The sequence below is a fragment of the Neolamprologus multifasciatus genome, chromosome 5 (genome assembly GCF_963576455.1).
Source record: "Neolamprologus multifasciatus chromosome 5, fNeoMul1.2, whole genome shotgun sequence".
NCBI classification, from domain to species: domain Eukaryota; kingdom Metazoa; phylum Chordata; class Actinopteri; order Cichliformes; family Cichlidae; genus Neolamprologus; species Neolamprologus multifasciatus.
This window is the reverse complement of record NC_140443.1, coordinates 23,166,598-23,178,903: the sequence shown is the minus strand read 5'-3', so window position 1 is coordinate 23,178,903 and position 12,306 is coordinate 23,166,598. Positions and strand designations below refer to the sequence as shown.

Sequence of the window (12,306 nt, the reverse complement as noted above, 5' to 3'; positions counted from 1 at the left end):
GATTTACTACGTGGCTTTTAAACTAGATAAATTAAGGCTATATTACAGTCACTTTGCCAAAAACTGATTTCGGCTTCTACCTTGCAACAGAAATGTTGTTTGTGGCTCAAGATGACTCGATATCATTCATGATGGATACGTTTAACATTTGTTTTACATATTATTGCCTTACAAGTTATTTATACCACATTAAATACAGACAATGGCTTTTTGGCAAATACCGGAAATCATTGGTAATATGGTTACCAATGATTCACATACATTTACGTGTTGTTTTCGAGCCACGAACTACTCGTGGTTTCAGCCCTGCTGGTTTGGTGTTTCTTACATGAAACAATATAGCAAAAAAAAAAAAAAAAAAAAAAAGCAGCAGTGTTGAGCAATCCTTCACCCGCAGTTAAGCAATTAAGTCTGAGATGTCCAGCATCACCTCTGCAGTTTACATGACTCCTGCTGTGTTGTCACGGTGACATCCTGGGCTACCTATTGATGCCAAATGTGTAGGGACTAGGCTAACATAGCACACAGAGTTTTTCAAAATGATGGAAATTACAGCTTCCATATTTTGTGGCTGCGAGGAAAGTTATGTACCCCCCCCCCCCCCCCCCCCCCCCGAAAAAACAAAAAACAAAAACAAAAAATAAATAATCAAATGAATGTAGTGTCATCTGGAAAGTGAGAACTCTCTCAAATATAAATCTCTCAAATGTAATGAAATAAGGCTCACATATACGGATTCCCTACCAGTGTTGGTCAAGTTACTTAGTAACTTGTAACTTGATTACTTAAGTAATCAGTAACTAATTACTGATGACTTCCCCCAAAAAGTAATCCCGTTACTTTACTGATTACTTATTTTCAAAAGTAATTAATTACTTAGTTACTTAGTTACTTTTTAAAAACACGATTTACAACCTGAATAGGTGATAAAGCGATAGATCTTTCCACCCAATTCTACTTTTTCTACATAATCCATCATACAAAATGTAATCAAATGGAAAAGTCTCTTTTTAAAACTTGTTTTACTAGTTTTAATCTTTTAAATTTATGCATCAAGCCAAAATGTAATTATATGCAACATTCTCTGACTGGAAGAAATTTGTTTAATATTTACACCTATTTTCTGCACATTCCAGCACATAAAATAATTTTTTTGTGTGTGTGTTTACACTCACTCTTTCAAATAGATGCAAGTAAAACACAGCAGAAAATAAATAAAGTCAAAGACTAGCGGTCCTTTTGCTCTATTTTCACCTGTAAAGCAGGAGTAGGTTAGGCGGAGGTTCACCCTGGTGCAGGTGTGCCGCAGCAGTCAGTGGAAGAATCCGCGAGTTTCTCTGTGAATTTCCCATTATGTCATAGCGCACTCGGTGTTTGCTTGGAAGTTAAGGGTTTTTTTCGCTGTAAAAATAAGTTTTCTTCCCACGCACAACGGACACTAATGTTTTTGACACTTTTTATGGAATCAAACTCAAATTAAGGTCAGTACTTCCACTCTTTAAACGCTGCATGCTCATACTCTCTCCCGCACTCGATATATTATCCATTGTTGCTCTGCATACAGCTGTTGTCACAAACGTAGCACTTGCTTATGTCACTGTCATGAGACATTCTGCAAAAAAAATCACAGTTTTAGTAACGCAGTAATGCAGCGTTCCTACGGGAAAGTAACGGTAATCTAATTACCGTTTTTGCAATAGTAATCCCTTACTTTACTCGTTACTTGAAAAAAGTAATCGGATTACAGTAACGCATTACAAGTAACGCGTTACTGCCCATCTCTGTTCCCTACACAGGTTAGTGTCCTGTGCGGCAGCTGAGAAACCAAATCTCACAACGCCAGAGCCCAAACTTATACGATACTAAAATAAAATATTCTTCTGCTTTTTTTCATCCAGTGATCAACCAAGACCTGATGTCCACTTCAAGGGACAAAAGATAAGAAATATATAATAACATTTTTAAGATGATGCAAAATGTTTCTTTGAAACACAATATTTAAATGTTCTAAAATAAAATAAAAATAAAGGGCCTACACGCTGTGTCAGCCACTCGGATGTAAGAAATTCCGAATGTTAGATAGGATTGTGAAGGCAGCACCACTTACGGGTAGCGAGCTACAGATGACCAATGCATGAGTCCTCATAAAAAATCATGTATTGGTCATCAAAATATTTTTTTTTAAAGTCACAAACAAAGAAACAAAAGCAAAAAGAAAAAACCAAACCAAAGAAACGCTCACTGTGAATCTTTATTAGGATGACTAATAAGAGGTAGGATAGACCTACATTAGAATCCTATCGAAACGTCCACTAGAGGTCACCCGCACCTTACTTTGAGTTCCCTGTAAACAATGCAGTCCTGTGAAAAACTAAGTACGCTCTCATTTAAGAGAGTGTACTTACGATAGAACACTATCGCTGGTGATTTTCACCCGAGCAAATACATTTACACGATTTCTCTCTCCCACAGGTGTTAGCGTGTCAAAGAGACTGTGCCTTCACCAGGGAAGTCTCAAATATCCCCACTAATGATTGGACCAAAGACCAGCTGTCCAGTATCATTATTTTTTTTTTAGGAATTTTTTTATTCTTGAATTCCTAATTTTTCTGTAATTTTGGAGCATTATTTTATGACACTTTATGACACTCATGACACTTTTTTCATTTTGTTAGACATGGCACAGTTGAAAGTAAAAGAAGACTACTCTAACTTGTCATGTGTTGTCATATTTTGATATATTTTGATGACAAGTACTTTTTATTGGTCATATTATATCGGGTAAAAATCACCTGGCATTAGTGATTGTGTTACTATTTATAGCGATAGTGTTCTAGGGTTAAGAAGGTAAGTGGCTGCTGCTAATTAAATGCACTTCATTCATTGATCAACAGTAAGTGTGACCACCTCTATAATTGCAGAAGTTCTGTCAGTTTGCTGGCCTGAAGCCTTTAGGCTTGTGTTAACGCAATAACACAGTCTTTCCACGAATAGATGTTGAGCAAATTCACTGGAAGATGACACCTTGCAATACTCACAGAAATTGCAAAAATGCAAGAGTTATTTCTAAGACTCTGCAGGACTCAGCACGTTGATAAGAAAATGAGACTGAACAAGTATGGTTTGTTTGGAAGAAAAAAAAAACACAACCTGGCCATAATGCAAAGTGGTACATTTGGAGAGAGCAAAAGCACATAAGCACAAACACCTCATGCCAACTGTCAAGCACGATGGTGGTGGGGTGATGATTTAGGCTTGTTTGCAACCACAGCACCTTGACAGCTTGCAATCATTGAGTAAAGCGTGGACTTCTCTGCATACCAAAGTATTCTACAATCCAATGTGAGCTGTGCAACAGCTACAGTTTTGCGCTACAAGCAAATCTGCAACAGAATTGCTGAAAAAGAGAAGAAGATGTTGGAGTTGCCCATTCAAAGTCGAGACCTCAAACCTGTTTAGATGCTGTAGTGTGTTAAGAGAGTTGTGCATAGAAAAATACCCACAAACCTCAAGGAAGTGAAGCAACGCTCAAAGAATAGTGGAACAAAATTCCTTCACAATGATGTGAGAGACTGATAAAGTCATACAGAAACTTCACGTTGCATCAAGTTATTACTGTATGATAAGGCAACGTCGATTTTCACAGAGTCCTGTACTGTATAGACAGCATAGAGTCCTGTGAAAGCTTTCTTTTTCTTATCACTCTACATTACCCTCATAACATATTTCCTCTTATGAGTCCCTCCGTGTAGGAGAAAATATTATGCCTGCGTAGCTGGTTTCAAAACCAACAAGGGCCAACAAATGAGGTTTTTTTTTTAAAAAAGGGATGATTCTAAGAAGACAATTTTTCCGGTAAGTCTAATAAATGTTTAGGACAACCACAATAAAAATCTCCAGCTGAATATCCACTACATTTTCAATTCAGGGTCATCAGTGTCACAGATCAAGAGACAGTACATGCTGGACAGGCCATCAGTCTATTGTGGGGCGATCGCACAGAGACACTCACACCTGTAGCCAGTTTAGAATCATCAGGTAAACTAACGTGTGTGTCTTTGTATTGTGAAGAAGCTGGAGTTTCAACAGAGAACCCACTCAGGCGTGGGAAGAACATGCAAACTACACAAGAGAGTGGTTTCAAAACCAGGACCTTCTTACTTCGTGGTGACAGTGCTAACCACTGCGCTGCTAAATAATATAATTCTGAATACTAAATGATGTAACCAGTCAATTTTTTTAATAGTTTTTTTAGTTTTTGTTAAGATTTTGCAGGTGGCTTTTAATCCCAAACATCAAGCCATTATGTGCCCTGAACACTGAGTGACATAATCATAATAAAATCCCGAGTTGTAAGTTAGTGTAAAGCAATTCAAGTGAGCTGTTTCCTAAAAATAAGAAGCAACATGTTAATGCTGCTGATGTTTTCATCTGAACGTGTTATTGAAAGAGGATATAGCCAGTTTTTAATAGTAAACAACGTCTGCCTGTCTTTTCTTTCTTTTTTCCTCAGCACTTCCTTGCTTCTTGTAATCAACAACATGTAACCACATCAGTTGAGGTGTTGTTTCATTTTTCAGGTAGACAGAAAAAATCTGAAACATCTACCCTTTGTTTTCCTTTTCTTTTTTTATTCTAACAGCAGCTATCTTTAAAAACATAGAATACACATTATTCAGAAACACAGTTCATGTAGAATTATTATGAAAACTTTCAAGTTTCAGTATAAACCAAATGATCTATTCCTGTTAGTAAAGGAAAGAAAGTTGCTAAATCTTAATCAGGGTTCCTTACAGGAAAGTCTCAAAGGCATATCTGTGCAGGTGCATGATTTTAAATCTTTCGGTGTTTATTTGAGACGCCTTGTTTATCAAATGTTGCTCATGCAGGCTTCGTTTATGAGATTATAAAAACCACAGCCAGTCGTCTCACCTGAGGCTTACAATGCTGGTATGATCTCATTGCAAATGTTGTATGTGTTTGTGGTCGAAAGGGGGTGTAAACATTTTTTAGCTGCACACCGTTATTTTGCCGTACTGCTTGAAGTGGGGCAAAAACAAAAAAAGAAAGCTACTGTGACACTACTGTGCATGTACTTACGTTCATACTCATTTTATATTTGTTTTTGCAATTAGTAACATTAATATTTGAATTAAATGCATTTATTTGCCATTTTTGCCTTGAAACCTATTTCATTAAAACTCTTTAAAGAAACTATGATCCAAGCCAAAACAAGGGACAACTACAGGAAAAATAAAGTAAAAATAAAAACTAATCTTAAGTGTAAATCCAGCATAATTGAAAGAATAAGTAGAAAGTTGTGTTGAGTAATTCGGTCACAATCAATCAATCTGATACTTGCAGAAGTTACATAAATGGCCTTTTTGTGAAGACTGAAACATTAACCAAAAATATTTTGAAGATTACACTCATGGACCAACAGCCATAATAGTTCTAGTTAGCTTTGATGTCAGCATTAAAATACAACACCACTGTTTTATTATTATATTTTCTTTTCTTACAATGACTTTAAGGGCACGAGAATAAACTTACTTTTAATTTTAAAAACGAACAGAAAAGTTCACGCGGCATAGGGCATGACTGTTTTAGCCCATAGGGGTTTTGTAAAAAGTGCAGGGGAAAGAACTGCAATAATGCTATGAGAACACTGCAAGTTCATAGTCACGCCAACACTAGAAAGAGAAACTGGCAGTTCAAACAGAAGAAAGGTTTGATAAAAACCAAGTGCCAAGGTCTCACCTTTCAATTTGCGTGTGCTTGACTGGCAGAATGACGACTAAGTCATTTCCTTACCCGAAGAGTTTGAGCTTTAACATTTGCATTTCTTTCATAGATTTTCTGCTGTGAATGTAGAAGTGTCAGAATTAAATCAGTTGGGGGTAGATATCAGGTAGCAGACATTGCCTGTAAAAGTTATTTTATGAATTTTTTTTATAGTTGTGTCATATAAAAGTGATACATTGCAAAATGTTCACAGCTTTTAACTGAAGCGTAGAAATTGAAATGTATTTTAGTTTTGGGTTAGAGATAAAATCTGGCTGTGTGAAAATAGCATTTAGTTAGCGTTGACCTCACAGCTTAAGTCCACGTGACTTTTAGCATTAACAACAACATGGGCTGCACTGAATTTCTTGCATGTAAGAAAAAAATTCTTTGCAAATAAAGTTTAATCTTTGAAGAAAACATTTTTCCATCATTACAGGCTTTAGCATTTGTATGCTGACTTCATAGGCGAAGTGTGAGAAGCATCTCCCGTTACCCACACGACCCATGCCATCTTTAAAAATTAGACAACAAAAAAGGGAATGAATCATTATATATTTTCAAGAACACATGTCATCTTTGTGAAACATTTCACATTTAGTCAGTTCTGTATTAGAACTGACTATGTAGTTCAATATTATGACTAAGTGTCCCAGAGCTGTTCGTTGAGCCCGAGAGCTGCAGCACTTGGCACCTCTGGTTCCCTCTTTGCACATCGTCTGTGATTATCTGCAAACATTTCATCAAAGCAACCTGTGCAATAAATGCAAAAACAAGTTTAACTGAAAAGACTTTGGCAAACTGGTGCAACAAAAAAAACCCCAAACCAAAAAACACAGAAATAACTGCATGTTAACGTAAATGACTGTTTTTAGATCGCAAACCACCTAAACATGATTCACTCACAGTATACATACCTATTTTTGGTAAAGACCATTATCTATATCAGGCAACATACATGTCCACTGTATCTATATATTTGAATAGAATAGACTACTGTTTCTCGAGTGTGTGCATGTGCGCTCCACACACAAGATACAGATGAAAGAAATTGCAGCTGTGATTTTTATATGCCAAAAAAAGCAGGTAAAATATTTGTGCCAGCACTATAACCAAAGCTGGTAAGATATATCTAAAAGCAGGAAAAGGGGAATTTGTGACTTCCCTATTCTCACAGCCAGCACTGAGTCTGTTTTTTCACATGATTCAAATCACTCATACAACTGAAAAACAAGTGGGCAAGCATGAACATTTGAACTTTCACACACCTGACTTTGCCATCATGCGAATGCATTTGACTTCTGAGAAACTGCATTTGGGGCACTTTATGTCTGAGTTGGGGTCAAAAGGGTGTGTGTGTGTGTGTGTGTGCGCGCGTTTGTGTGTGAGTGTGTGCATTTGTGTGTATATGTATGCATGTGTGTGTGTGTGGGTGGGTGAGGGGATACAATGCAAATGTAAATGTAAAACGATTGTAATATGTAATATGCAACTTTTAAAGGTTTGTGTTACAGATAACCTGACCTCTCCACCGCACATGAACATAAATAAGTAAAAGAAAATTTGAAAAAAATAAGAAAAAGGAAAAAGCAACCCCAACTCACTCAACAAAACCAAACTGTTGCTTCCTGTTGCAATTTTCTGTGTTGGTTGACCTCGGGTTGCCAGCTCAGTGCCTCCTTATATGTGTCAGCGCACTTTTTTCTCATGTTCACCTTCTCATTTCTGTTCGGTTTCTGTTGCAGTTCACATGGAGATCACCAACCTTATACTTCATATTTTCGCAAGAATCCCACATCACTTCTGTTTTGTTTTTTTGTTTTTTTTAAATATATTGTCTCCTATTTGGGTTCCATGAAAAAGAAGATATTGACTCATATCAGTACTAAAATGGTGAAACTGTTTAGGTAGAGTTAAAAGACAAAGTATAACATAACAAGACAAGGAAGTTGGGTCCCTTGTGAGACCCTAAGCTTTGCACCTAGCAGAACTATGCTCCTCTGCTGCAATTAGAGAAGTATTGTTTGTTCAAATTTTAATGCAGTTGTGTAATTTCTTTGTGCCAAAATATGCTTTATCATTGTAGGTTAAAAAAACCCCAAACCAAAACAAACCAGCTTTAATAAACGTGTGAGAAATAATGTGTGAAAACACACACTTCCTCTGTAAGGACAAGACAAATTTTTACTCTACAGTGAGAAGTTAGAAGTTAGAACCTTCACAGACATCTCTTATTTATCTACTCTTCATTAGTGAACTGGCTCAACTGAAATTGTACCACTGTGACTTATATTAGTTATTACTATTATTTTTAGTGTTATGTAATTAACTGTGAAAATCAAATAAAACTCTGGGGAGAGTTTTTTTTAAATAAAAATTTTCAGTGTGCAGCCAAATTTTTTGTTGAGTTTTAATTAAGTTACGAAATACCTCTGCAGATCATTATATTTTAATTACATTTAATTTTATTTTGGTTTAATTTTATATTAAAATTAAACCAAAATAATAAATTATGTCATTTAGCGCTATTAACCGTAACTACTGTAACTACTGTAATTAAGTGTAACTGTAACTAAATTTAACTACTGTTTTTAGCAGATTTTTAGTCATAGTATCAATTCATCACAGAAATCTGAGGCTTTATTAAAGAGGATTTAAAGTTTTAAGTCCCACAACATTTTTGTTCAGATTTTATTTATTAACTGCAACCATATTATGCAAATATAGAAAATAATTATAATAGTGATAAAAAAATGATACACAGAAGACACAGAATATTTTTTGATTTTCATTTCCCACTTTTCCAAATGATCTGTTCAGCTACAAATGTTAAATGTTATTTACATTTCTAAATTAATTAATAAACTGTAGGATATTGTCTGTTAATGCTAAATATTTACAACATTAATACATTTCATACAAAGCAGATATCATGGGAAAATTGCAATTTAAGGAAAATCCATATCATACTTTTCCAAGTAATATATGCATGCTTGATATGTTACAATACAATAAAAGGCCAAAACAAATTTGAAAGTATAGTACCATAAAAATCAAAAAACAAAACATATAATGATGTACAAACAAGATGTTAAATTGATCTTAAGGGTGGCAGTAACATTATTACTTTAACACCTCCAGAGTTCACCATATCAATCTTCCTCCTACTAAACCATTTGAATTTGACTTCTCCCACCAGTTGTTCCATTGCTCTCTGAAGTGTAGCCGTTGGTGAATGAAGCTGAAGAGTTGAAGCTCTGCAGCATCTTTGACTTTCCCAAGCAGGTTTTGTACATCATCTCAGCACGTCGTCTGAAGTGATGGTCCAAGAAAAAGTAAATGGCTGGATTCACACAGCTGTTGAGGAATGCCAGGCAGCAGGAGATGACGAGCCCGTTTTTAAGTTGTGAGTGAACTTCACAGCTGGCTTTAACGTCTCCGAGACGTAAAATAACTGTGATGGATTTAAAAACATTGTAGGGGAGCCAGGACACCACAAAGGCCACTATGATGCAGAGGACCATCTTCAGGGAGTGCTTGCGGCGCGCTTCAGCACGAGGATTTCCCGCAGCAGCGCAGTGCTTGTTGAGGTGCATGATGATGGTGCCATAGCAGAGCACAATGATAAACACTGGGAAGATAAAGGTGAGTAAGGCCATGACCAGGCTTATTCCAAGAAAAAAAGGTGAACTTTGATCTTCTGTACAGAAATTGACATCTTTCTCTACTTTCCGGTACACCAGAGATGGGATGCCAAGCACCAGGGAGCTTGCCCACACTGCAAGACAAGTGGCACGAATGCACAAACTACTCCTGAGGTGCCTCGAATCCATCAGCTTCACAACAGCCAGGTAGCGATCAACACTCATGCAAGTAAGGAAGAAGATATTGGAGAAGCGGTTCACAGCAATTATGTAGCTGCTCATCTTGCAGAGAAAGTTGCTAAATAGCCCAAAGTTCCAGTAATTTTTCTCCATTGCAGAAATGGCCCACAGTGGCAGCGTCAGGACAAAGACGAGGTCAGCCAGGGCCAAGTTGACAACAAAGGTGTCCACGAGACGACCACCTCTCTTCTTGTTTCCCACCACTAGGATCACAAGGAGGTTGCCCACAAATCCTGTGAAAAATATCAGGAAATAAAATGTAGGCAAAAAATACTCTGAGCCATTAAGGGTTTGTTCACACTCTTCCTGGAAATCATAAAGCGAAAAATTGTCAGTGTAGTTCTCAGAAATGTAGAAATAGTCTACAGGAGTTGTGTCTCCGTCCATTCTGGAAGATCACACAGAGGCTCTGTAGTGCAGCCGTTGTATTGTGGCAGAGTGGTTAATCTAACCATGTCAGCATGCAGCTGCTTGATATTACAAGTGCTAACCACAGAGAATCCTATTTCAGCTCTCTTCCTCTCGCTTTACTGTGCTGTGTCTCCGTCTCTCCGTCTGCTCTGTCTGCTCTGTCTGAGTTGTATAAACCCAAAACAAACAAACAAAAAACTTGACACACATTAATCAAACTTGTTATACAATAATGTGATGTTCCAATATTACAGTGCATTATTATGGGTACAGCAGATTGTATGAGTGCAAAACTTTTGCGTTTAAATAGAACTCCTACAAATGTTTTCCTTCTGAAAAACTTTGAAGTCTTATACATATTTATACAACTTTCTACTCTAGATTGTTATATGATGGTGCCTATATTCATAAAAAGGGACAGATTTCACCTTTAAATTGCTTTACATGAGCGCATTTTCTTTTTCCTTTATCAAAGAAATTGTGTATTGATGTGCCACACCAGTAGGGGGCAGTTTGATACTGTATGTGGTGACCTCCCACTTAATGTCAGGAGCTGTGATTCCTGAGAAAATGCCACTGATCTACTTCAAAAGGCTTTAGTATTTACACGTGAAAAATAAAATTAGGTTCACAGCTGGCAATAAATTCACTAACATCAAAATTTGTGACTAAAGTCAATTTACAATGCATTTAATGTCTGGCCTTTTTTTTTTACATTTATTTTTAAATTTAAGAGGACACATTTGAATTGTTTTGACATAAGTGTATTGGGCCCCATATTTTCAGATAACACTCCATGTAATGCTCTTATGTCATCATTCATTTGTTGTTGTTGTTGTTTTTCATATAGGGTAGTTTTTGTTTTGCAGTGCTGTAACATTTTAAGGTAAAAAATAAGTACCTTAAGGAATAAGGACTTTGGATAAATTACTCTGAGATTTATTCAATTCTTGAGTTAGCTTGGCCTGCTACTACAGTTATATCAGGAGGAAAAGTATAAAAATATGCATGGCTATATAAAGAAATATATATACACACACAAATCAAATCAAATATCACACAATCTTTTCTGTAACATTTATAACGCATCAGCCTTTTTATTATGATCACAAAGCAGCGCTGCTGAAACAGACAGGATATACACTGTTTGGTTCTTGTTTCTATGCTTTTTTCTGTCAGACTTGATATTTGAACTGCTGATCTCACCTCTGTTTTATTTTGTTTTATAGAGAAAGTGAGCTTGCCATTACTTAAAATTCAGCGGTGCATTCATCTTTGTTTGTGCAGGTTTTTGCAGATTTTAACCTGCTTACACGTGCCTGCACGACTCTTACTATTTAAGTCCAAATCTTTCATTAAACAGCATAGTGATCATGATTTCAGTTATGCTGTGTTCAGACAATGTGACTGCATAAGTGCACACATTTGTAATTGTGTGACAGCATTATAGTGTCAAATTTTAGGAAGCAGCTGACCTACATGTCTGAACTTAGATATAGAAGTTCTTCATTGTACAACTGTAAACACATTTGTGTGAAACCCTCAGAGTGCCAAGGAAATGTATATGACCAAAACCTCAAAACCAAAAAAAAGAAGAAGAACAAAAACGAAAACATGTATCTCGCGAACCAGAGATATACTCGGTTATGCCTGAATACCAACAGAGTCAGCAGAGGATATTAGTCATAAAACCAAGCAGACAATAAAGAGATGTGTGTACATTGTGCACAGATGTTTCCACGCATAACCACAAAAAACAACCATGAGCAACACCGAAAATCACTTTTTGTCAAAAAAATGGACTTCAGAGTTTGATTTTAGAATTTGAGTGGACCCTTGTTACAGGAAAGAAAACTGTCATCACGACTACCTCGACCACAACAGGACAGACCAAAGGTGAAATGAAGTCCCTGGTCTGGCTCATTGCTGTTGTGTTAGAGCCAGAAAAAGTGAGGCTGGCCACATCTTATAGGAGGCTGGAGAACGTGTCATTGTTCTGCGGAGAGCTTCAGTTAAGAAAGCGCAGTGAGTGAATGACCTCCTTATGGGATCCCTGCTCCACTTTCTAGCATTGAACGTTATTCAAACACTCCTTCACTTTGTAGTGTCAAGGTGATGTGTGGATATACTCATCACGGCAGAAAATCCTGTCAGGGCTCATTGTTCGGTTCGACGTTGTTCTCCCTCACGCTCAGCTGTACCTTTTCCTTGGAAAAGTTTTAATTAT

General features: G+C 36.7%; 1 protein-coding gene across 1 annotated transcript; it reads right to left on the bottom strand.

Annotated features, from left to right (window-relative positions):
• Nucleotides 1-8,441: 8,441 nt before the first annotated feature.
• Nucleotides 8,442-10,315, bottom strand: gpr25 (G protein-coupled receptor 25). Its single transcript, XM_085158749.1, has one exon. The coding sequence runs from the start codon at nt 10,053-10,055 to the stop codon at nt 8,952-8,954; it is 1,104 nt and encodes a 367-aa protein (XP_085014875.1). The 5' UTR covers nt 10,056-10,315; the 3' UTR covers nt 8,442-8,951.
• Nucleotides 10,316-12,306: the final 1,991 nt, after the last annotated feature.

What these genes read in the sequence shown, in the direction of transcription:
- gpr25 (XM_085158749.1), bottom strand. Translation starts at nt 10,055, where the DNA reads ATGGACGGAGACACAACTCCTGTAGACTATTTCTACATTTCTGAGAAC.